Genomic DNA, 25,125 nt, shown 5'->3' on the forward strand with positions numbered 1-25,125 from the left:
CTGGATCTAAGATCTAGTAAATAGAAACCAAACACATCACACACAGGTGTGCTTCATCACCACCAGGGTTGTTAAAGTGACCTCACACCCCGTTAGTTTTAATAAATACGTTCTGATAAAGTTCAAGTCAGGCAGCAGCAGCCTGGTTTAGTCCAGGTCGGCGTGAACCCGGCGGGTCAGACCACGAGTCCTTCATTCTGACAGCAGCAGAATCAGTCAACCAGATCAGTGATGAGTAAGACCGGGTTAAAGGCTTCCTACTTCCTGTGTGTGTGTGTGTGTGTGTGTGTGTGTGTGTGTGTGTGTGTGTGTGTGTGTGTGTGTGTGTGTGTGTGTGTGTGTGTAAAACATGGATCTGAACAGGGCTGCAGCTTGTGTGTCGTAGAGAAGAGATGCATGTGTGATTGGCAGTTATCCAGCTCATCCAATAGAAACCCTGCTTCGGCACCGCCCGTAAATCCCTGTGCATGTCTGGAAGCTCGCTCTCCTCAGATACTCTCGCCAAACTCGGACTGTTATTTTCTGAAACGTTTGTACTGTTGAACAGAATAATCTATCAATAACACATATATCTGATGTTAGCTATGTTTGATGTTGGCAATAACGTGAATATACCAGTTAAATAATATATTTGATATTTAATTGCGGTGAAGCTATAGTTTAATGAACAGCGGTGAGGATTGATAAGTCGTGTTTTAAAGCAATATGACTCTAGTAGAAACTGAAGTGCCATAAAGAGTTTTTCTTGTGTTTGTGTCGGTCCTCTGCCTGCGTGGTGTTTGTTCTCGTCTCCACTGAAGGCTTCTGTAGCTCCATCGTGTGTCGCTGTGATGCAACAGCAATAAAGACGACCTGCTGCATCCGTCCACCTTGTCTTTACTGAGTCTGTGTGCAACTCTCACATTTCACTACACTAAATCATCATTTGGACACACATTAGTTATGTCTGTGGTGACTGATGATGTCTCCATGCTAGTGGGGACATGTGTCGCCCTTCAGAGTCATCTTTCACATTCCCAGGGATTTACCCGGCTGGAGGTTGGTAAACTGCTACTTCCCTCTGACGCTGGAACGGACGGGATTCAGTTCCGCTTCAAACCAACAATGACCGTGGTGAAATGTGAGCAAGACAGTTAAGGTGGCAAAGGTCTACATCAGGTACCAGGATGTTCTGAGATAGGCTAGTGGAACAAGACACCATACATTTAGTTTTAAAGTCAGTCTAGTTTAATTTGTTAGTAATAAAATTCTTAACTTTTAAGCTTGACTCTCTCTTCTGTTGTCTCTGAGTGAATACGAAGCGGTTATCTAATCCCAGCAATAAAAAGATCCAATCTTCTGGTTTAAATAACTCACAGATCTGTAAGGTGGATTTCATATTTCCTATGGAATCCTACGCCTTATGGCTTATTAAATAACACATAATCTAATTCATTACACTGGTAAAGGTTAAGGTTCTAATAGCTGGTGTACTTCACTGCTGTATTTATTTGCTCTTGTTTAGTAAGCCATGGAGATAGAGTCTGGATTCGCTCCAGCAAGGAAGAACAAGCAGACCAGAGCCAGTATCTCACTGGACTGCAACCATGGGGGACTGGTTTTGGGTGGAACGACTAACACTTTGTGACAAACCTTTGGGACATTAAACAAAACCAACTTATCAGCTTCTGTGTGTATTTGTCTCCAACTCCTCCCAAAGTAGACTCATGGTTCTTCACTTTCTAACTGACCGGGGCTCCAGAAGAGCTCCAGGTGCATCATTAACAAACTGACAAGAAATTTGCCTCGTGAATGTTTCACGCATGTTCAAAAAATCCAGCGAGGTCCTGAGACTCGTGAAAAAAATCTCCCTGGAATGTCTTTTGTGGAACATCAGCAACGGTCACAGCTCAGAGGTCCCAACAACAAGCGCTTATCCATACGACCCCGTCACCGAGATTCCAAATAAGAGCTCTGGTTTTGTCATTCAGCTGTGTCGGTAACCTTCGGTTTCGATGGGTTGTGAAACCTCCGATTGTCTTTCTGATTGATCTGGTCCTCGACGCCTCCCCCGCTTGGATCTTCTGCTTTACCCATCATCCTCAGGGGCATCAGGACCCCATCGTGCTGTTGGGAGGGGGTGTTCACGACTTGGCAGCAGCGGGCTCCCACTTTGTCTTTGGTCAGGAAGTACAGAAGAGCGTTAAGCCATGCGTTGAATGAAGCCAAGGGCCTTGTAATTTTGTAACACATTGACACCGTCATTATGGTCTGGCAGGGGACTCTCTTGGTCACTTTCAACAGAAGGAAGATGGTTCTTGTCACGTGGAAGGGAAAGAAACACAGGGCAAAGAGCAGGGTGATTGTGATGATGGTCTTAATGGATTTCCGCCTGCGACTGGCATATGGAGAGCGAGCACCAAAGAACACAGATGTCTCTTCATCCTTCCCCACCGTCCTCAACAGTCCATTACTTCCCCTTCCAGTTAGGACTGAGACATTCCTGCCTCTTGTCTTCAATTCCTCATTGCCTGCATTTCTTTGACCTGCGCGGGATGATGGTTGGGAATGCAAAGTCCTAAATATGGTCAGAACGACATGAGAGTAACACCAACCAATTATGGAGAAGGGTATAAAAAAGCCCAATAAATGCAGTGTAATTCCATATGGTACATAATCCAAAAATTCCTTATCAATGGCATCATCCCAACAGTTCTGGTACTCCTCACTGAGCTGTCCCAAATCCCTGTAGCTGCCATTGCTGCTTCCTGAGGCTATGTCATGGCTTGTGTTCTCAGCAGTTGGGCTTCTGTTGCTCCTCAGGCCTGCTAACCTGGTAACATGACCGGTCTGAGCAAACCGAAAAATAGGGCAGGTCAAAGCAAACACCACAATCCAGACCAGGACACAGGTGCACTTGACAGCTTTCTTGGTCTCCAAGGTGATTACTTTCATGGGGTGGCAGATACCAAGATATCTGTGGACTGAGATGCAAGTGAGGAAGAAGATGGAGCAGTAGAGGTTGAAGTAGAAAAGAAAGCGGACCAGGCGGCACATGAAGTCCCCAAAAACCCAGCGATCACGCATTATGTAACTGGCCACAAGAAAGGGCAAGGACAGGCCATACATGAAGTCGGTGGAAGCCAGGTTGACCATGTAGATCAGGGAGGCGTTCCAGCGCTTGGTCTGCCGGAAGGAGCGGTACAGAACCACAGCGTTCAGGGTGATGCTAAAAATGAACGTAAACGAGTAACAGAGTGGGAGGAAGATGTACTTGTAGGACTCATCAATGTTGCAGGAGGACGTTGGAGGAGAAGAGGAGGGGGTAAAGGAGCTAAGAGTGTGATGGAGTATGGCTCCTGTAACATTTGGAGGATTTCTGCGTTTGAACAGCATGCTGAGGCTTGGAGTTGTTTCCACCACAGGCGAGCCTGAACAGGGCAGCAGCTTATGGGGTTCCAGCAGGATTAGGTTCTGCCACCTTCACCAATGTTGCCTCGACTTCAGTCGACATTGTCCATTGATGCTTTCACCTGGAAACAAACACACAGGGTTATTGCTAGAGACGCTGTTTAATCTGCAGGAAGGCATATTGCACCAGGGGTACATGCACCGGAGGAATTCTGACTAACCATCCGGAGGGGGGGGGGGGGGGGGGTCATCAACTTGCTCCTACTGTTTAAAGTGTAAGGAGCTGCAAAAGTCACCTGGGCATGGATGGTGGAAAAATACTTTGAGGAACTCCTAAATTCCAGTGAAACGTATTCCTATTTTTTCCTGGGCAGAGCTGGAGCTGGGGGGGGGGGGGGGGGCCTAGGGTTGGTTCCATCAAACTGGCACAGAAATCTCTGAGGCAGTCCAACATCTACGTCTTCAGTGTTGATTAAGCTCATCCCGGGTACCTCATGGATGTTGTAGGGCTGTCTTGGCTGGCGTGGACATCAGGGGTGGAGCCTGTTGAGGGGCAGGCTGGGTTGGTGGCCCCCATTATCAAAAGGGGGGCACAGTGTGTTCTGGGTATAGGGATCACTCTCCTCAACATCCATGGTCATCAATTCTGTTTAACCTTTTACGGAAATAATTACTAGTTCCAGCCAACAGGGACAAATATCTGTCTGTCTTTGACCCGTCTGACCTGCTCCTGCTGCTGATCCTGGTGTTTGTTTGACTTCCTGCTGATTCAGTCCCTTTTCACTTCATTAAGTCAGCAATCAGTAACCACACCTCCTCAGGTGCAGGCCTGGGTTCAGACCCATAGAGCAAATATCACTAGCTGTGTGTGTGTGTGCGTGTGCGTGTGTGTGTGTGTGTGTGTGTGTGTGTAACATTTCTCCTAAACTCTTGGTGAAACCCAGGACCTGGTTGAACCTCATCCAAGATGGCGGCTACAGCTCATCAGCGAACACAACAATGGTTTATAAATGTAGCGATAGAGGCTGAGAGTCCCTTCCAGTGAAAACAGTGTTACTATTTTTAGGCCAAAGTCTCCATCCTTTCTCCTAAACCTTGGTTTGGGGTCCTCTGAGTAATGATGCAGGTAGAACTGCAGGCAGGTCTCGGGTCAGCAGTGTGTTAAATCAGCCACCCACAGAGGCACGTTCTACCTCTGACAGCAGGTCTAATGTTCCTCTCCACTGGTTTCCAGCTAACTTGGCGTTCTCCAGCTGAGGGACGGAGTGAATCCTGCCCTAAGCCTCCTGGAGCTGCTGGATGAAGGAAACCCTCTCACCTACTGTGGAGGCCCTGGACAGCTCCTTCAGCGGCAGATGAAATCCTCCACGAAGGAAAACTGCTGCTTCATCCCATACAACTCTAGTCTGGCAGCACATCAGTGCATTCATGCTAAACATTTTGTGCAGTTTTGTTTTTTAAAAACTCACTTTTTCATTTTATTCATCCTATTCACCCTCTGTATGATTATTAATCTATTCATTCATTCATTCATTCAAACCGTCTGATTCCTGACCTTCTTCATTCAGGAGAAACATCTCACAGCTGTGGGTGAGAGCTACCAAGCATTGGCGGTTTTAAACAGGGGCCCACAGGGGCCTGGGCCCCTCTAGAACCAGCCCTGGCCCGTTATGGTCCCTGTGCTGAAGAGATTGGATTTTTTTTTCCCGCACTGCCTCGGAGACGGGAACTAATGCGCTGCAGCGTTTCACACGGAGCCTTTAGAGCGCAGCACACTCTGTGGGCAGAATTGTTTTCCCGGTGGATTTTTTAATAAAAGATTAAAAATAGTTTAAATGGGACCAGAAAAATTCTTGAGGATGACTAACGGAAAAACGCTAAAGCCCCCTTCAGACAGGCCATGAAAAACGGAAATGTTCCGGACTCTGTCCGTCAGACCTTTGTGTCTGAATACAAACATCCGGATAACGTGCTCCGGAATTTTACCGGACGAAGCCCCTAGTAACCGGTCCGGACTTGTTACGGACAGGGTGGCTGCTTCAGACTGGTGAGGTAAAGTTCCGGACAAGGGGGAGGGGGAGGAGGAGGGGACCGGGGGACGCTGTGCGCACCTAGATAGCCCGCTGCTGTAGCATGCGGCGAACCACGGCAGCTCGCCTCCTACGGTACCGTCTAGACGCGCAACGGAGCGCTTCACACCGCTTCAGTGATTCCTTTAACCATTGAGCTTCATCATCCAGGTCTCTTATGCGTCTTCGTGTGCGCAGAGTTATGCTTAAGCGCCTCGTGATTTTTATCTTGAGAGGCGCTATAGAAATGATATTTTCTTCTTCTTCTTCTTAACATAAGTCCGATCCTACACCCCACCCCACCCCCCGCCGCCGTCAGACATCTGGAACTTTTCCCTGCTGTGTGAACGCAGCCGAAAGGACAAGTTCCGGTACAAAAGTGGTGTGTCTGAAAACTACAGTTCCGGTTAAAAACCGGATTGAATTGTCCGCAAATGTTCCAGAATGTCTGTCTGAAAAGGGCTCAAGAGACGAAGGTAAGCAATACAGTTTATTTTCCTGACATCAATGAATTTCCTTTGGCAAAATTGTGCACAAGCACAAAATTAGTCATATGGCGACAACAAAAAATAATTTTGATATTGCCCTAATTTTTCCCTTTTTTTCTTGCGTCCCCATGAAAAAACACTGGCCCCACTGTGGCCCCCTGGAAAATTTGGCCTAGAACCGCCCCTGCTACCACGGTCAACGTCTCTTCACTCAGATGAGGAAGCCAGCTCCCTTCATCAGATCTGCGTCTGACTAGATGACCACCCAACGGTTCACCTTGTTCTTAGATGTTAAGAGCAAATCAAGTCCCTGTCTTCTGGGGTAGACCTCCCACATGTTGATCCAGTTTCACTGAATCCCGCAGACCCTGTTGACCTACAGGTGATACATGTCTCTACAGAGGGATTCAGGTTAAACCAACCCACTGAAGCGCACACACACACACACACACACACACACACACACACACACACACACACACACACACACAGCTTGATTTATGCATTGGTTTCTGCTCAACTAAACAACTTCACTCAAAATTAGAAACCAGCTCTTTTTACTGCTTTGGTGAATATTCTGAAACTAAAATGGCCGACTGGGCTCTCCGCCAGACTCATAAATACCTGCATCACTACAATCTGCTGTGAAAAACACGACTTACCAGCGCCAGAGACGACTCGACTCCAAACAAGTCCTGGTTCGAGAACTCCGGGCCAGAACAGAATTCCTGAAGCTTGAGAGAGCCGATCATCAGCTCCACCGCTCATTCACACAGTCAGCAAACAGCAGCCGGATCATTCAGTCTGTTGGACACTTTGGCTTCACCTCATGGGCAGTCTGAGCCGTTTCCATGGCGACCCAGTCCCTCCCGCTGCACCTCAGCGCGTGTCATCCTCAACTCTCAGCTGACCGGCCCAGGTCAGGCCCACTAAATCTCTCCGAGTCACACCAAACGCTGATGGTAGTTTTCCCAGATTAAAAATCCGAGTGTTTTATTTCATGATTGCTTCACAAATATTGAAAGAAAAAAACAAAAAGAACAAACCCAAAACTCAAAAACACAACAGTTGTAAACAATAACGCAGATCTGCAGGACGGTAAATCTGGCGAGGAGGAATGTCTTCAGTAAAAATGTTTCAGACGGACCTGCCTACCATGTTTGTAGTTCGGGTAGTAAACTACAGAGTGGGGGGTTAGCTAACGTTGCTAGCTGTTATCACTCTGCTTGCTAAAAGTTGACCTGGGACTGATTGTGATGGTTGACAAGTGACGCTCAGCTGGAGGCGGTGGGAGGACTGGAAACCTCACAGGGACATCAGATCCTGCACCTCCAACAGCATAGCATCCTGCTCCGTCCTCAGCTGGTCTCGAACGTGGAGGCGTCTCACCAGCTCAGAGCTCCGCTCTGACAGACACATGACAGAAGAAGGCGTAGCTTAAAGCGCTTAACAGGCTGATGCTGGAGCAGCTCCTCACTAATCCCAACAACGGGTCTCTGGTAAAACATCTCATTGTCTTAGTAAACAATAAAAGGAGACTTCGTTAAAGCAGGCAGGGCTTCACAGAGAGATCTGAGCCAAGCATAAAGTAATGGAGTACCTTGGACGTCCTTGCTGAGGGAGGAACAAAGAGCTTTCAGGTCCTTCACACTGGACTTCTGTAAGTCGCACCGCTCCAGATGTTTCCTCTGGACTAGCAGCTCTGTATCAGCAGCAGTCTGAGGACAGCAGGGGGATGGTTTTACAAACCCGCCTTATCCCTCACTACTCCAAACAACTAGCTAGCACCAGTTCCTAAATCAGACTTCTCTCAGGACCAGATGGTAGGGCTTCCCCTATGAATGTGGATGGTCCTGAACCTGAAACTAAAGACATGTCCCTGGTTAACGCTGCACACAACCCTCCCTGCTCCATCTTAAACTATGCTAAATAAACCTGATGGATTTGAATCCCAACAGAGAATCCACCTCCTGTGACCTACGACCTCTAACTACTGATCACGAGGTTGCTAGGACACACGTAACAGCTGAGAAACACACACGTCTGCAGTAAAAACACTAAACTGTTAAAAGCATAAAGGACTGTTGTGGACAGCAGGGACATGTTCACAAGGTGCTCGGATTTATTTGTAGTGTGTGTGTGTGTGTGTGTGTGTGTGTGTGTGCACACGTGTGTGTGTGCATGTGTGTGTACGTGTGTATGTGTGCACTAACTGGGCTTCCTGTCTGTTGTAGGGAACACAGATCAAACATTTGTCAGGAGAACCCAGCTGGTCTAATCTAAGACAGTCTGATGTGTTCATCTTCCTGTCAGGGTACTGGTCTGTGAGGTTAGGGTACTGGTCTGTGAGGTTAGGGTACTGGTCTGTGAGGTTAGGGTACTGGTCTGTGAGGTTAGGGTACTGGTCTGTGAGATCAGGGTACTGGTCTGTGAGGTTAGGGTACTGGTCTGTGAGAATCAGGGTACTGGTCTGTGAGATCAGGGTACTGGTCTGTGAGATCAGGGTACTGGTCTGTGAGGTTCAGGGTACTGGTCTGTGAGGTTAGGGTACTGGTCTGTGAGGTTAGGGTACTGGTCTGTGAGGTTAGGGTACTGGTCTGTGAGATCAGGGTACTGGTCTGTGAGATCAGGGTACTGGTCTGTGAGATCAGGGTACTGGTCTGTGAGGTTAGGGTACTGGTCTGTGAGATCAGGGTACTGGTCTGTGAGATCAGGGTACTGGTCTGTGAGATCAGGGTACTGGTCTGTGAGGTTAGGGTACTGGTCTGTGAGGTTAGGGTACTGGTCTGTGAGGATCAGGGTACTGGTCTGTGAGAATCAGGGTACTGGTCTGTGAGATCAGTGTACTGGTCTGTGAGGTTAGGGTACTGGTCTGTGAGAATCAGGGTACTGGTCTGTGAGATCAGGGTACTGGTCTGAGAGGTTAGGGTACTGGTCTGAGGTTCAGGGTACTGGTCTGTGAGGTTAGGGTACTGGTCTGTGAGGTTAGGGTACTGGTCTGTGAGGTTAGGGTACTGGTCTGTGAGGTCAGGGTACTGGTCTGTGAGATCAGGGTACTGGTCTGTGAGGTTAGGGTACTGGTCTGTGAGGTTAGGGTACTGGTCTGTGAGATCAGGGTACTGGTCTGTGAGGTTCAGGGTACTGGTCTGTGAGGTTCAGGGTACTGGTCTGTGAGGTTCAGGGTACTGGTCTGTGAGGTTAGGGTACAGGTCTGTGAGATCAGGGTACTGGTCTGTGAGATCAGGGTACTGGTCTGTGACATCAGGGTACTGGTCTGTGACATCAGGGTACTCGTCTGTGACATCAGGGTACTGGTCTGTGAGGTTAGGGTACTGGTCTGTGAGGTTAGGGTACTGGTCTGTGAGATCAGGGTACTGGTCTGTGAGATCAGGGTACTGGTCTGAGAGGTTAGGGTACTGGTCTGTGAGGTTAGGGTACTGGTCTGTGAGGATCAGGGTACTGGTCTGTGAGAATCAGGGTACTGGTCTGTGAGATCAGTGTACTGGTCTGTGAGGTTAGGGTACTGGTCTGTGAGAATCAGGGTACTGGTCTGTGAGATCAGGGTACTGGTCTGTGAGATCAGGGTACTGGTCTGAGAGGTTAGGGTACTGGTCTGAGGTTCAGGGTACTGGTCTGTGAGGTTAGGGTACTGGTCTGAGGTTCAGGGTACTGGTCTGAGGTTCAGGGTACTGGTCTGTGAGGTTAGGGTACTGGTCTGTGAGGTTAGGGTACTGGTCTGTGAGGTTAGGGTACTGGTCTGTGAGGTTAGGGTACTGGTCTGTGAGAATCAGGGTACTGGTCTGTGAGATCAGTGTACTGGTCTGTGAGGTTAGGGTACTGGTCTGTGAGGTTAGGGTACTGGTCTGTGAGAATCAGGGTACTGGTCTGTGAGATCAGGGTACTGGTCTGAGAGGTTAGGGTACTGGTCTGAGGTTCAGGGTACTGGTCTGTGAGGTTAGGGTACTGGTCTGTGAGATCAGGGTACTGGTCTGTGAGATCAGGGTACTGGTCTGAGAGGTTAGGGTACTGGTCTGTGAGGTTAGGGTACTGGTCTGTGAGGATCAGGGTACTGGTCTGTGAGAATCAGGGTACTGGTCTGTGAGAATCAGGGTACTGGTCTGTGAGGTTAGGGTACTGGTCTGTGAGGTTAGGGTACTGGTCTGTGAGATCAGGGTACTGGTCTGTGAGATTAGGGTACTGGTCTGTGACATCAGGGTACTGGTCTGTGAGATTAGGGTACTGGTCTGTGAGGTTAGGGTACTGGTCTGTGAGGTTAGGGTACTGGTCTGTGAGATCAGGGTACTGGTCTGTGACATCAGGGTACTGGTCTGTGAGATTAGGGTACTGGTCTGTGAGGTTAGGGTACTGGTCTGTGAGATCAGGGTACTAGTCTGTGAGCTCAGGGTACTGGTCTGAGAGGTTAGGGTACTGGTCTGTGAGGTTAGGGTACTGGTCTGTGAGGATCAGAGTACTGGTCTGTGAGAATCAGGGTACTGGTCTGTGAGATCAGTGTACTGATCTGTGAGGTTAGGGTACTGGTCTGTGAGGTTAGGGTACTGGTCTGTGAGATCAGGGTACTGGTCTGTGAGATTAGGGTACTGGTCTGTGAGGTTAGGGTACTGGTCTGTGAGATCAGGGTACTGGTCTGTGAGATCAGGGTACTGGTCTGAGAGGTTAGGGTACTGGTCTGTGAGGTTAGGGTACTGGTCTGTGAGGATCAGGGTACTGGTCTGTGAGAATCAGGGTACTGGTCTGTGAGATCAGTGTACTGGTCTGTGAGGTTAGGGTACTGGTCTGTGAGGTTAGGGTACTGGTCTGTGAGATCAGGGTACTGGTCTGTGACATCAGGGTACTGGTCTGTGAGATTAGGGTACTGGTCTGTGAGGTTAGGGTACTGGTCTGTGAGGTTAGGGTACTGGTCTGTGAGGTTAGGGTACTGGTCTGTGAGGTTAGGGTACTGGTCTGTGAGATCAGGGTACTGGTCTGTGAGATCAGGGTACTGGTCTGTGACATCAGGGTACTGGTCTGTGAGATTAGGGTACTGGTCTGTGAGGTTAGGGTACTGGTCTGTGAGATCAGGGTACTAGTCTGTGAGATCAGGGTACTGGTCTGAGAGGTTAGGGTACTGGTCTGTGAGGTTAGGGTACTGGTCTGTGAGGATCAGGGTACTGGTCTGTGAGATCAGTGTACTGGTCTGTGAGGTTAGGGTACTGGTCTGTGAGAATCAGGGTACTGGTCTGTGAGATCAGGGTACTGGTCTGAGAGGTTAGGGTACTGGTCTGAGGTTCAGGGTACTGGTCTGTGAGATCAGGGTACTGGTCTGAGAGGTTAGGGTACTGGTCTGAGGTTCAGGGTACTGGTCTGAGGTTCAGGGTACTGGTCTGTGAGGTTAGGGTACTGGTCTGTGAGGTTAGGGTACTGGTCTGTGAGGTTAGGGTACTGGTCTGTGAGGTTAGGGTACTGGTCTGAGAGGATCAGGGTACTGGTCTGTGAGATCAGTGTACTGGTCTGTGAGGTTAGGGTACTGGTCTGTGAGGTTAGGGTACTGGTCTGTGAGAATCAGGGTACTGGTCTGTGAGATCAGGGTACTGGTCTGAGAGGTTAGGGTACTGGTCTGAGGTTCAGGGTACTGGTCTGTGAGGTTAGGGTACTGGTCTGAGGTTCAGGGTACTGGTCTGAGGTTCAGGGTACTGGTCTGTGAGGTTAGGGTACTGGTCTGTGAGGTTAGGGTACTGGTCTGTGAGGTTAGGGTACTGGTCTGTGAGGATCAGGGTACTGGTCTGTGAGAATCAGGGTACTGGTCTGTGAGATCAGTGTACTGGTCTGTGAGGTTAGGGTACTGGTCTGTGAGAATCAGGGTACTGGTCTGTGAGATCAGGGTACTGGTCTGAGAGGTTAGGGTACTGGTCTGAGGTTCAGGGTACTGGTCTGTGAGGTTAGGGTACTGGTCTGTGAGATCAGGGTACTGGTCTGTGAGATCAGGGTACTGGTCTGTGACATCAGGGTACTGGTCTGTGAGATTAGGGTACTGGTCTGTGAGGTTAGGGTACTGGTCTGTGAGATCAGGGTACTAGTCTGTGAGATCAGGGTACTGGTCTGAGAGGTTAGGGTACTGGTCTGTGAGGTTAGGGTACTGGTCTGTGAGGATCAGGGTACTGGTCTGTGAGATCAGTGTACTGGTCTGTGAGGTTAGGGTACTGGTCTGTGAGAATCAGGGTACTGGTCTGTGAGATCAGGGTACTGGTCTGAGAGGTTAGGGTACTGGTCTGAGGTTCAGGGTACTGGTCTGTGAGATCAGGGTACTGGTCTGAGAGGTTAGGGTACTGGTCTGAGGTTCAGGGTACTGGTCTGAGGTTCAGGGTACTGGTCTGTGAGGTTAGGGAACTGGTCTGTGAGGTTAGGGTACTGGTCTGTGAGGTTAGGGTACTGGTCTGTGAGGTTAGGGTACTGGTCTGTGAGGTTAGGGTACTGGTCTGAGAGGATCAGGGTACTGGTCTGTGAGATCAGTGTACTGGTCTGTGAGGTTAGGGTACTGGTCTGTGAGGTTAGGGTACTGGTCTGTGAGAATCAGGGTACTGGTCTGTGAGATCAGGGTACTGGTCTGAGAGGTTAGGGTACTGGTCTGAGGTTCAGGGTACTGGTCTGTGAGGTTAGGGTACTGGTCTGAGGTTCAGGGTACTGGTCTGAGGTTCAGGGTACTGGTCTGTGAGGTTAGGGTACTGGTCTGTGAGGTTAGGGTACTGGTCTGTGAGGTTAGGGTACTGGTCTGTGAGGATCAGGGTACTGGTCTGTGAGAATCAGGGTACTGGTCTGTGAGATCAGTGTACTGGTCTGTGAGGTTAGGGTACTGGTCTGTGAGAATCAGGGTACTGGTCTGTGAGATCAGGGTACTGGTCTGAGAGGTTAGGGTACTGGTCTGAGGTTCAGGGTACTGGTCTGTGAGGTTAGGGTACTGGTCTGAGGTTCAGGGTACTGGTCTGTGAGGTTAGGGTACTAGTCTGTGAGGTTAGGGTACTGGTCTGTGAGGTTAGGGTACTGGTCTGAGAGGTTAGGGTACTGGTCTGGGGTTCAAGGTACTGGTCTGTGAGGTTAGGGTATTGGTCTGTGAGGTTAGGGTACTGGTCTGTGAGGTTAGGGTACTGGTCTGTGAGGTTAGGGTACTGGTCTGAGAGGTTAGGGTACTGGTCTGAGGTTCAGGGTACTGGTCTGTGAGGTTAGGGTACTGGTCTGTGAGGTTAGGGTACTGGTCTGTGAGGTTAGGGTACTGGTCTGTGAGGTTCAGGATACTGGTCTGTGAGGTTCAGGGTACTGGTCTGTGAGGTTCAGGGTACTGGTCTGTGAGGTTCAGGGTACTGGTCTGTGAGGTTAGGGTACTGGTCTGTGAGGTTAGGGTACTGGTCTGTGAGGTTCAGGGTACTGGTCTGTGAGGTTAGGGTACTGGTCTGTGAGGTTCAGGGTACTGGTCTGTGAAGATCAGGGTACTGGTCTGTGAGGTTCAGGGTACTGGTCTGTGAGATTAGGGTACTGTTCTGTGAGGTTCAGGGTACTGGTCTGTGAGGTTAGGGTACTGGTCTGTGAGGTTAGGGTACTGGTCTGTGAGGTTAGGGTACTGGTCTGTGAGGTTAGGGTACTGGTCTGTGAGGTTAGGGTACTGGTCTGTGAGGTTAGGGTACTGGTCTGTGAGAATCAGGGTACTGGTCTGTGAGATCAGGGTACTGGTCTGTGAGATCAGGGTACTGGTCTGTGAGATCAGGGTACTGGTCTGTGAGATCAGGGTACTGGTCTGTGAGATCAGGGTACTGGTCTGAGAGGTTAGGGTACTGGTCTGAGGTTCAGGGTACTGGTCTGTGAGGTTAGGGTACTGGTCTGAGGTTCAGGGTACTGGTCTGTGAGGTTAGGGTACTGGTCTGTGAGGTTAGGGTACTGGTCTGAGAGGTTAGGGTACTGGTCTGAGAGGTTAGGGTACTGGTCTGTGAGGTTCAGAGTACTGGTCTGTGAGGTTAGGGTACTGGTCTGTGAGGTTCAGGGTACTGGTCTGTGAGGTTCAGGGTACTGGTCTGTGAAGATCAGGGTACTGGTCTGTGAGGTTCAGGGTACTGGTCTGTGAGGTTAGGGTACTGGTCTGTGAGGTTAGGGTACTGGTCTGTGAGGATCAGGGTACTGGTCTCTGAGGATCAGGGTACTGGTCTGGGTTAGGGTCTTACTGGGGTTTTGTGATCTGTCCTCAGACGTTCTCTGAGCTTTCTCAGAGCGCTCCTGAAGCTTCTGGACTTTGAAGTCTCTGGCTTGGCAGCATGCTGGGTGTTGTCATGGATACGATCCATTCCTTTCTGTCAGAGACGAGCAGAATGGGAAATGAGCAGCGACTTTAACCAACATCCCACATCTAAATAGTTACCCAGGAGCTGCAGGCATCTCCTTTCTTTTCCTCTTCGTCTTCCTCTTCACTCTCACTGTTGTTGATGAAGCAGAGCTGCAGGTTCATCTGCGTCTGTAGGCTGGGACACAGTTCAGATCATCAGTGTGTGGTCCAGCACCAGGGCTCACCCCAGTAGAGTCATCCTCCTGTCCTCTAGCTACGGAGGCCTGATTACAACATGGCGGTGTCCGACACCTCTAAGCCTCTTCTGTTAGGCTTTATGAAACATTTAGTTCAGAATGAAAAAACGTGGAGTTAAAAGCCCCTCAAATGAAAAGTCTCAAACACACAAAGTAGCTTTACAAAATAAAAGATCAAGAATAAACAAATTAAATTTACTATCTGACTACATTAGCTCCTCGTTTTAAAAACATATTTTTACATATTAGTTTTGTTAGTACACACACACACACACACACACACACACACACACACACACACACACTACTCCTGTGATAATCTAATAGTACCGGCTGGTGAGCGCTAGCACGTGGCTGTTGCAGGCATCGCTGCCATCCTCCCAGCTCTCTGCTCTGGTCCTCTTGTCCTCCGTCCAGCTCAGCGGGGTTCTGACCCGCTCTCCAAGGGCACCAGCCTGGAGAACAGAGTAGCCTTGAGGTTCAGCCTGCTGGGGTCAGTGATGGTAGAAAACCAGGTTAACGTTCTGAACAGCCTAAAGGTTTATGTGACACCCCGACCCAATGGAAGCTGCATCAAGATGGTTTGTTTGCATTTGGATGGATTCTTGAAGAAAGTTAGCCACTGTGATGTCATCGAGTGTCTGATCTGGGTCTGCTTCCAGGCTTAATGTTCCTCTTACTTGACTCGGCTGAGAGGCTGCTGGGTGGGTCTTGTTTCTCCTCATATGACATGGTAGACCTGCTGGTGAAGACCAAATCAGGCTCTTGGGTCCATGGATCTACCATAACTGTGGTCCAAATGGACTACCACACATTCTGGACTTTTCTGCTTCCTGTTCAGGTCTGAAAGGTTCCTTCAACAGATGTTTCAGCTCCTTCTGCAGATGGTCTTCAGGATCAGGGCTCATAGCAGACCAATTCAGATCTGTTTAACGTTTGGTTCTGATCCATTCTTGTTGTTTTTAGCCGTGTGTTGATGTTCATCATCCAGCTGGAGGACATCCTGAAGCTTTCTGACCCTGAGCACATCTGGATCCAGAAGGTCTTGAGATTTTATTGGACCCTGAAAAGACTGAAGACTCTGTGGCCCAGTCTAGACCAGAACCAAGCCTCTTCCATGTCCCACAGCAGGTCCAGTGTTCTTAGAGCTGATGTGAGTCATCAAACAGCTCCAGCTGTGTCTCTTTGGTCCAGAGTAGGGTTGTCACGGTAACCGGTGTAGCGGTAAACCAGTTGACAATAATAAGAACCGTCTTGTTTTTTAAAACATACATTATCTCGGTGGGTTTACCGTGGCTGCGGTGTAGGCGCGGTGACCCTTACCAGCCACCGTATCATCTGCTGAAGTTGCCGGCGGCACATGCGCACTTTGTTGTTTACAACCAAAACTTTCTTTAAGCTAAAGCTGAAATAATGGCCAACGGAGGAGACGGCAGCGCTCAGGACATTTATTATCCCTCAAAGAAGACAAAGTGGGAAGTACGGGCATATTTTGGATATTTGAAGAATGCCGAGGGACAGCTGATAGAAGACGGCTATCCTGTTTGCAGCACGTGCGGAAAAAGTGTCTGTGAAAGGCAGCAACGCTTCAAATCTCATGACACATCTGCGTGACCATCACCCACAACTCTACAGTCAACGCAAGGCAAGCTAACGTTAGCGTTTTAGCTAAAATGCGTGATCCGAGGATTTGGGTTGAGGGAGAATGCAACGAGTCGCTATATAAAGCAGCCGCAGCGCCGCTACCTGCATATAAACCGTGTCGCGGACACCGCCATGTTGAAATGACGCTATGCATTACGGGGCTCCCAGGGGCAGATAAGAGTTGGTCTCTCTCCGAGAATAATTATGAATTTAACAACGATTACTGCCTGATGACATTTTCCCAAATCTGCAAAGCTCACTGGAAGGACACAAACCGAGGATGATATTTACCCAAGTATGGGTAAAAAAGTATCTGATTAGAAGGCTACTTGAGTACTGAGTATCACCTGATCTAATATTTTTAAAATGATGACATCACACCGACAAAAAATAAGAAGTTATGGGCAAATATTGGTATTTTAAAGACTAAAGGGGAAACATGTAAACAAATAAACAACATAATTAAAAATAACACATTTTAGGCAAAATTTAGACACAAACTGAGGACAATATTTTCCTGACATACAGGGTTTATTTAATTGTCTGAAAAGGTAACACATAAAAAAAAAATACCGCGATAATACCGAAAACCGTGGTAATGTTGGTCACAATAAGCGTGAGGTTACATTTTCACACCGTGACAACCCTAGTTCAGAGGACAACCTCCCAGGAGCGATCAGCTCGTCAACAAGTTCTCTGGTGGGTTCCAGCCTGGTTTTAGAATTTGACTTCAACAGATTTGGAGGATGTGATCTGACACTGGAACACCTTTACCTTTCATTTCTAGAGGTGGACTCTTTGGTTTTCCACCAGTTGACCTCTTGTCCGGCAAGGTCGGCAACGGTCCCGTGGTCCTGGAATGTCCCACCAATCTGTGAGTTCTGGACAATCCCAGAACAGCTGGTGTTCTCTAGAACCCCCCCTATGATACGTGTCACCAACACCCCCCGGCTCTGGTCCTGTCCTGCCTGGGATCGGGTCACTCTAGACTCTAAGTTGCAATAATATTATTTATAAAATATAAGAGAGCATTAATGAGTTCAGTTTGACCTCTGACCTTTGCCTTCTTCTCCTCTTCCTGCTTCTCCAGCTCAGCGATGTGCAGGCTCAGAGCCTCCCAGTGCATGATGGGAAGGCCCAGATTGTCCTTGTCACAGCCTTCCTGCCAGACCAGAATGTCCCTCTCAGTGTTTCCATCCTCCTCCTCTTCATCATCACTCTTCGTGTCGTCTTCTGCCTCGTTACTCTCCTTCTCCTCCCTCTGCTGTTCCTTCTCTCCCTCCATCTGAAACAGGAAACGCATCACGCGGTTTACAAACAACAAGAACATAAATGTGACCCTTTGAGCTCGTGTTGCAGGTGTGCTATCCTCAGAGTGGACCCGCCCAATCTGAGCTGAGATGCATCAGGATGTTTCAGAAACTGAGATGTTTGTTCTTCTATGTTGAGTTCTGTGGTGCGTCCGACTCTTCTTAGTTCAGCTGGTGCTTCAGAGGCACAAAGAGGAACTATTCTAGAGTAATCCTTAAATAAACACGAGTATAAATGCTCAGAAAACCCAGAATCCAACTGGCAGAAGCTGGTTAAGGGTAAACGCTGGTGACTACGGTGTTAATGCCAGTGCACTCTGGTGTGTGTCGTAACAGAATGACTTAATAATAAATGACGTCATAACTCTGGGAGCCCTCTGACGGAGCTCTGTGGTACGCCACTGTCCCCGTACGTCACTGCTTCGGGTTGGGTTGTCCCTGAGAGCTGCAGCAGCGATCTGAGGCCACCGCTGGCCTCTAGAGTCGACCTTTGTGAAGCTGAGCTACTTCATGGTGCTACGGAGGGAGGAGGTTGACACAACAGTGACCTTTGAACTGGAATAGCTCAGAGTTAAACTCAACTTCATGCATGATAAACACATTTTTTTAATCCATATCATTGCATTTGCGATTCAAATGGTAGCAGACGTGTCTTATTTATGCTCGTGGGGGCACCAGGGTGGCGACCCTGTTCTAGAGGACTAGCTTAAGGACTCACGGAGAAGTCGCCGCTGCTCCCAGCGGACCTAACGGCCGAAGTTACGTGATGAGCCAAGTTAGCTCCGCTGCGACTCTTTCATCTGGAAGTTTTGACTCTTTAGTCCCAAAACCAGTCGCGGTTCTGTTCAGAAGAACCGTTCAGCTGTCGGTCCGAACTCTCATCTGCTTCGTTTTATCTCTTCGGCGGTTGAGGACTTGGACGCCGAGCCTCGTCCCAACGCAGGAGAAAACAGGGAAAACTTTGAGGAATTCCTAAGGAGAAACTTTTGGCGCCGGAAGTTTCATGCAAAGGACTTCCGGTTTCTGCCTTCAAAATAAAACTACGGTCAGTCAAACCCAGCGTTTTGTCTTGTTTCGCATCATGAACACTGCCTGTAGTAAAGCGCGTAGTAATTAATTTTGTTTTGTTTATTGTTGACTTGTGCTCTTTAGAGAAAATGCCTGTGCTGACCCCTGCTCTTTCGTCCAAACACCTTTTTCCTTGAAAGAAGGAGTATTTGCGCCCTCTGCTGGCCACAAATAGGTAGCACAACACCGGTTTTTCAGAGGAGAAGATGGGGAGTGGCTGGTACTGCCACAGACATAGCATAGTGAACTAGACCAAATTCTTGCTTTGCAAAGTTAAATAATACATTTATTTAGTCTGGCTTGCCAGGCTAACAGACATATGTATGCCTACTATAGTAGTACAGACATATATATGTCTAAGTGTACTATACTATAGTAGTACAGACATATTATGTCTATGTGTACTATACTATAGTAATACAGACATATATATGTCTATGTGTACTATACTATAGTAGTACAGACATATATATGTCTATGTGTACTATACTATAGTAGTACAGACATATATATGTCTATGTGTACTATACTATAGTAATACAGACATATATATGTCTATGTGTACTATACTATAGTAGTACAGACATATATATATGTCTATGTGTCCTATACTATAGTAGTACAGACATATATATGTCTATGTGTACTATACTATAGTAGTACAGACATATATATGTCTATGTGTACTATACTATAGTAGTACAGACATATATATGTCTATGTGTACTATACTATAGTAGTACAGACATATATATGTCTATGTGTACTATACTATAGTAGTACAGACATATATATGTCTATGTGTACTATACTATAGTAATACAGACATATATATGTCTATGTGTACTATACTATAGTAGTACAGACATATATATATGTCTATGTGTACTATACTATAGTAGTACAGACATATATATGTCTATGTGTACTATACTATAGTAGTACAGACATATATATGTCTATGTGTACTATACTATAGTAGTACAGACATATATATGTCTATGTGTACTATACTATAGTAATACAGACATATATATGTCTATGTGTACTCTACTATAGTAGTACAGACATATATACGTCTATGTGTACTACACTATAGTAGTACAGACATATATATGTCTATGTGTACTACCATAGACAGACATATACATGTCTGTGGGTACTAGCACAGACAGACATACCGGTATACATGTCTGTGGGTACTACACTTTTGTACTTTTTAGCCATTTAGAAGAAAATACTTTAGCCTCCTTATATTAATGAAGCTTTAAAATAATCTTAATCTTTATTTTTGTCCTTTTTGGAATAATAATATTAAGTACTAGAATAAGAAGAAGGAACTGGATGCATAAAGTTAAAAGTCTTACGTTGTAGAAACACTTCCTAACGTGTTTTATTGCCTTGGAAGAATGGGGAATTTGCACCCTCTGCTGGCAAGAAAACCAAACAACAATGGTTTCCAACAGTATTTAGAAAAGAAGATGGGGAGTTGCTGTCCTCCCTCGTCTGAAAGTAGGTACTACATTTTTGTTCAAATAGACAATTTTAGAGAATATTTAGTTCCTTATCTTACTTAATAAAGCTTAAAAATGATTGTCTGTTTTGTAGCTAGCTGCTAATAGCTCTAGCTGTAGCTTGTTGATTTAATCTTGTTGAACACGGATAATTAAGTCTAATGTTAATTACTGAGTTTTAGTAGATAAGTAGTTTGTATAAGTGAAGATGTTCTGGCGTTCCCATTTTTTAGACTAACTAACGCTCATTTTAAGTGGTATGGTTTATTTTGAAGGACTACAGGAAGTGCTCATAGACATTTTGCTAAACCGATTTATGCTAATACATTCACCAAAAACAATAGTAAGTGAGAGACAACAGTGTTTGGACCTATGGGTCTAACCAGTTCAGTTTGGGAAACTGGAGTGGCTCCAGATGTGGCTCAGCTGGATCAGGAGGATTCTCTCCTCCAGGTCTCATCCTTGTGAGATGTCACTGGTCTACAGGACTGCTGTCCTACATGTTTTACCCCTGATGATCAAGACACTGCCTCAGGTATTCTCACAAAGCCTGACCAGTTAATCAGACTACAAGAATAAAGTCTTAATAAAATGTCATATTTGCTAAACTCGGACCAGTCAGCAGTTGTATGTTTTGGACCTGAGCTCCTTTGGAACAAGGTGAGCTTCTAAGTCACTCGATGTGTCCTCCAGTAGTAATGTGAGGACCCTTGGTGTTCTTCTGAACCAGGATGGGTCCTTTAACTCTCATAGACGGCCTTATTTCACCTGAACAATCCTGCTAATGTAGAATCAACCCGACCCAAAGTGGTAGAGAATTTATTACTTCCACACTTGTCAATTATGACCATCTACAGGTTCTCCAGCTGATCCAGAATGCTGCTGCCAGAGTTCTGATGAGAGTTAGGGTTTGTGTTGCTGTTTCCACAGTTGACTGATCTTCTCTTTCCTGCCCCTTCAGGACCGGGTCCAAGTTCTTCAAATGTTTTCTGTCACCCCTCTCCTCTTTGTCCTGCCCACAGCACCAGGACCAAATTCAAACCAGCAGCGTGTGAACTTGTTCCACCAACAGCAGACAGCAGGGGGGTGCACAAGCCGTCTGTCAGATAGCCAGATCTGTTTTATTTCTAGACTGGTGGACATCAGTATGCAGACAGACAGAAAACCCAAAGCCAGCTCTATTGACCCGTTTTACGTGACATCACGCCACCCATGTGACCGCCGCCTTCGCCATGATGGACGGCAAAAAGACCATTTACACCCGTAGAAACTCCAGTGAAGCTAGTCAAAACAAGCCAGTTTGTAGCCTTTTATCACTTTTATTTAGTTGATTTGACAGTAAAATGGTTTTAGCTTGCTGCGTGGTCGGCTGCACTAACAGACAAGGACGTAAACTCAACTCGTTTTGTTTTTTAATAACTTTGATGGAGACTGAGGACGGAGATGAACTGCAGCGATCAATCAGGACTAGCAGGCCTCAGATTAGCAGCGAGCATGTTTTTACCGGGTAAGATTAACGTTCATTTATTTCATGAGGAAGACAGGGACAGGGATAAATGTGATGTGTTTATGCTAGTTATTGATAATCCTGATGGACGGGTATTTCACCACGGAGGCTGCGCTCCGTCCACTGTAGTGTAAAACGAGACAATTATTAACAATATTAAAGCTCCGATGTACGATCACGTGTGTTAAAATAACGTTATTTATTTATATGAGCGTCGGCGTTCAGAGATCTTCTCATTCCGGTGTGAGAGCAGCAGCAGCTGGACCCGGTAACACCACCAGCAACAGAAGCTGGTAGGGATCCGGACTTTTAACAATCAGCTTTGGTGTAAAGTGAAACGCTGTTTATAACATAGTTATAAATCCAGAGGGGTGAATTTAGGCAAAGTCAGCAACATGTTTACATCGGTGAACAGCTGCAGAGAGAGCGTAAGCTAACGTTGGTAAGCTAGTTAGCATACCGCTCTCTATGAGCCCCCCGCTAGATGCGCTACTTCTGATAACTGAACTGGGCATGAACTAGTTGAAGGAATGCTGGAGAAGTTTTGTTTTTGTTTTGATCACAAACACAATTTCAGGCTCTACTTTTCCCTTTGTTTAGTAATCGTGTCGCTCACTGTTTACATGCTAATGCCGTCCAACATGGTGGACCCACGTGGTTAGGTGACGTCGGTGCAAAGGGTCACTATCAAAGGAAAGGAGGTGGGGCTCTGCTGTAGGACTGACTCTGGGTCAGATCAGGAGATCTCTCAAGGTGTTCTATCAACTTCCTGTTGACAGGAATGCTTTGTGTCAGAAAGCGTCTGAAGTGTGCTCGTGGTCAATCTGGGATGAGTTCACAGACAGTAGGTGGCGCTCTAATGGAGCCTTTGTTTTAACAAGCACATAAACTGTGTGTGTGTGTGTGTGTGTGTGTGTGTGTGTGTGTGTGTGTGTGTGTGTGTGTTTTTCTACCAGTATGAAGATGCTCATCAGCAGCACGTAGACTTCCTCATCCTGGGTCAAGTTCAGTAAGGCGTTCTGATCACTGATGATTAACATAAATCTCACAAGAACCACTAGGACATCAGGGAGATCAGAAATGTTTGCAGACAGAGGAACCACCTTTGGTCCCAGCTGCTCTCGGACTAGCCTTTAGCTCATCAATCCTGATGGATGTAAACTATTTCTTTGAACAGAGGCTGTTCAGGAAGCCTCCTACAGCAGGTAAGACATCAATGACCCAGAAACACACTTTAGACATTGTTAGGGTGTTTGCAATAGCGTATTGTGAAAGTAGCGTTCATAAAATACCCAAACATTGTGTGTGTGTGTGTGTGTCTGTGTGTGCGTGTGTTTGTCTGTGTGTGTGCGTGTGTGTGCGTGTGTCTGTGTGTGTGCGTGTGTGTGTGCGTGTGTCTGTGTGCGTGCGTGTGTCTGTGTGTGTGCATGTGTCTGTGTGTGTGCGTGTGTGTGTGCGTGTGTCTGTGTGTGTGCATGTGTCTGTGTGTGTGCGTGTGTGTGTGCGTGTGTTTGTGTGCGTGCGTGTGTCTGTGTGCGTGCATGTGTCTGTGTGTGTGCGTGTGTGTGTGCGTGTGTCTGTGTGCGTGCATGTGTCTGTGTGTGTGCATGTGTCTGTGTGTGTGCGTGTGTGTGTGCGTGTGTCTGTGTGTGTGCATGTGTCTGTGTGTGTGCGTGTGTTTGTGTGCGTGCGTGTCTGCGTGTGTGTCTGTGTGTGCGTGTGTTTGTGTGTGTGTCTGCGTGTGTGTCTGTGTGTGTGCGTGTGTCTGCATGTGTGTCTTTGTGTGTGCGTGTGTCTGTGTGTGTGTGTGCATGTTTGTGTGTGTGTCTGCGTGTGTCTGTGTGTGTGTGCATGTGTGTCTGTGTGTGTGTGTGTGTGTGTGTACATGTGTGTGTGTGTGTGCATGTGTGTCTGTGTGTGTGCGTGTGTCTGTGTGTGTGTGCATGTGTGTGTGTGTGTCTGCGTGTGTGCGTGTCTGCATGTGTGTCTGTGTGTGTGTGCATGTGTGTGTGCGTGTGTGTGCGTGCGTGCGTGCGTGTGAGTGTGTGTGTGTGTGTGTGTGTGTGTGTGTGTGCGTGTGTGTGTCTGTGTGTGTGCGTGCGTGCGTGTGTGTGCGTGCGTGTGTGTCTGTGTGTGTGCGTGTGTCTGCATGTGTGTCTTTGTGTGTGCGTGTGTCTGTGTGTGTGTGTGTGTGCATGTGTGTGTGTGTGTGTCTGCGTGTGTCTGTGTGTGTGTGCATGTGTGTGTGTGTGTGTGTACATGTGTGTCTGTGTGTGTGTGTGTGTGTGTGTGTGTGTGTGCATGTGTGTCTGTGTGTGTCTGTGTGTGTGTGCGTGTCTGCATGTGTGTCTGTGTGTGTGTGTGTGTGTGCATGTGTGTCTGTGTGTGTGTGTGTGTCTGCGTGTGTGCGTGTCTGCATGTGTGTCTGTGTGTGTGCGTGTGTCTGTGTGTGTGTGTATGTGTGTGTGTGTGTGTGTGTACATGTGTGTCTGTGTGTGTGTGTGTGTGTGTGTGTGTGTGTGTGCATGTGTGTCTGTGTGTGTGCGTGTGTCTGTGTGTGTGTGCATGTGTGTGTGTGTGTCTGCGTGTGTGCGTGTCTGCATGTGTGTCTGTGTGTGTGCGTGTGTCTGTGTGTGTGTGCATGTGTGTGTGCGTGTGCGTGCGTGCGTGTCTGTGCGTGTGTGCGTGCGTGTGAGTGTGTGTGTGTGTGTGTGCGTGCGTGTGTGTGTGTCTGTGTGTGTGCGTGCGTGCGTGCGTGCGTGTGTGTCTGTGTGTGTGTGTGTGTGTGTGCACGCGCATGCTTGTGTGTGTGTGTGTGTGTGTGTGCGTGCGTGTGTTTGTGTCTGTGTGTGTGCTCGTGTGTGTGTGTGTGCGCGCGCGTGTGTGTGTGCGAGAGAGAGAGGAGGCTGATGAACCAGGAGAGTGTTTTATTCCAACCATAAAATTTTACTGCAGAGAAAAACAAAAGGAGGCCTGAAAGCAGAGCTGGAGATGAACAGCGGCAAACGTAACATCACACACACTTCATCGGAGACGGGCTCTGGACCAGACACACCTTCTGATTTATTACAGCTGGAAGACAAACAGCAGCTGCTGCTTTTAGCCACTACAGGAGCAGCTATAATGGTACGAGTAGATGTTTGCTCAGCACGTCCATTTATGAGTGAATAGTTTACATTTAGAGTCTGACTGAACATCTGAAACCGTGTAAATAAGCCTGATAACTTCCCGTGACACGTTTATCCAGAACAACAGAGCTGTTAGTGCAGGTCCTTCCCCTCAGGAGGAATACAACACTTAATTCCAGGTTTCTAATGGAGATACGGTGTGTGAGAAGCTGAAGGGAGTAGCAAAACATCTGTTAGTGAGCGTGTGCTCCTCAGACTCAGATCGCTTCTCTGTGTCCTACGCTCAGAGAGTCACGCCACCATCTCCAGTTTTGTCCTGCTGAACCATCAGGTCAGGGTAACTATGGTTCAAACAGACTTGACCCCTGCTGATGGGTCAGAACCGCCCTGTTTATGGTGAGCTCCAGAGATCCAGTGGTAGCACTCACTGATGGTCTGGTTTCTGGGC

At 47.6% G+C, this 25,125-nt stretch overlaps 3 protein-coding genes across 4 annotated transcripts in view; all 3 read right to left on the reverse strand.

Annotated features, from left to right (window-relative positions):
• Positions 1 to 1,824: 1,824 nt before the first annotated feature.
• si:dkey-6n21.13 (P2Y purinoceptor 3) lies at positions 1,825 to 6,779 on the reverse strand. The gene is made up of 2 exons (XM_015958079.3): positions 6,610 to 6,779; positions 1,825 to 3,512 (listed from the first exon to the last, which is right to left on the reverse strand). The coding sequence occupies exon 2, from the start codon at positions 3,373 to 3,375 to the stop codon at positions 1,963 to 1,965; it is 1,413 nt and encodes a 470-aa protein (XP_015813565.3). The 5' UTR covers positions 3,376 to 3,512; positions 6,610 to 6,779; the 3' UTR covers positions 1,825 to 1,962.
• A 243-nt stretch (positions 6,780 to 7,022) lies between these two features.
• Positions 7,023 to 18,406, reverse strand: si:dkey-6n21.12 (schwannomin-interacting protein 1). Of its 2 annotated transcripts, none has more exons than XM_015958081.3 (7): positions 18,179 to 18,406; positions 17,208 to 17,435; positions 14,837 to 14,961; positions 14,346 to 14,445; positions 14,152 to 14,277; positions 7,548 to 7,665; positions 7,023 to 7,353 (listed from the first exon to the last, which is right to left on the reverse strand). In XM_015958081.3, exons 2-7 carry the CDS (start codon positions 17,433 to 17,435, stop codon positions 7,253 to 7,255), a joined length of 798 nt encoding a protein of 265 aa, XP_015813567.3. In that variant the 5' UTR covers positions 18,179 to 18,406; the 3' UTR covers positions 7,023 to 7,252. The 2 variants fall into 2 exon arrangements, with proteins under 2 accessions (XP_015813567.3, XP_054590224.2); XM_054734249.2 differs by having other exon boundaries at positions 7,106 to 7,463.
• A 6,408-nt stretch (positions 18,407 to 24,814) lies between these two features.
• Positions 24,815 to 25,125, reverse strand: part of cd248a (CD248 molecule, endosialin a) — a 2,610-nt gene continuing 2,299 nt past the window's right edge. The window contains exon 1 of the mRNA XM_015958082.3: positions 24,815 to 25,125. This exon is cut by the window's right edge and continues 2,299 nt beyond it. Within this exon, the coding sequence (XP_015813568.3) occupies positions 25,026 to 25,125 (100 nt within the window). The 3' untranslated portion in view covers positions 24,815 to 25,025.

The sequence above is a fragment of the Nothobranchius furzeri genome, chromosome 3 (assembly GCF_043380555.1).
Source record: "Nothobranchius furzeri strain GRZ-AD chromosome 3, NfurGRZ-RIMD1, whole genome shotgun sequence".
NCBI lineage: Eukaryota > Metazoa > Chordata > Actinopteri > Cyprinodontiformes > Nothobranchiidae > Nothobranchius > Nothobranchius furzeri.

Bases quoted from the DNA above. Each gene is read 5' to 3' on its own strand.
- si:dkey-6n21.12 (XM_054734249.2), bottom strand. From the start codon at position 17,435: ATGGAGGGAGAGAAGGAACAGCAGAGGGAGGAGAAGGAGAGTAACGAG. The intron at 14,446-14,836 runs GTACTATTAGAT...ACTGTGTCCCAG, and splicing joins GTGCTAGCGCTCACCAGCCG to CCTACAGACGCAGATGAACC. The intron at 14,278-14,345 runs GTAACTATTTAG...CGTCTCTGACAG, and splicing joins GAGATGCCTGCAGCTCCTGG to AAAGGAATGGATCGTATCCA.
- si:dkey-6n21.13 (XM_015958079.3), bottom strand. From the start codon at position 3,375: ATGCTGTTCAAACGCAGAAATCCTCCAAATGTTACAGGAGCCATACTC.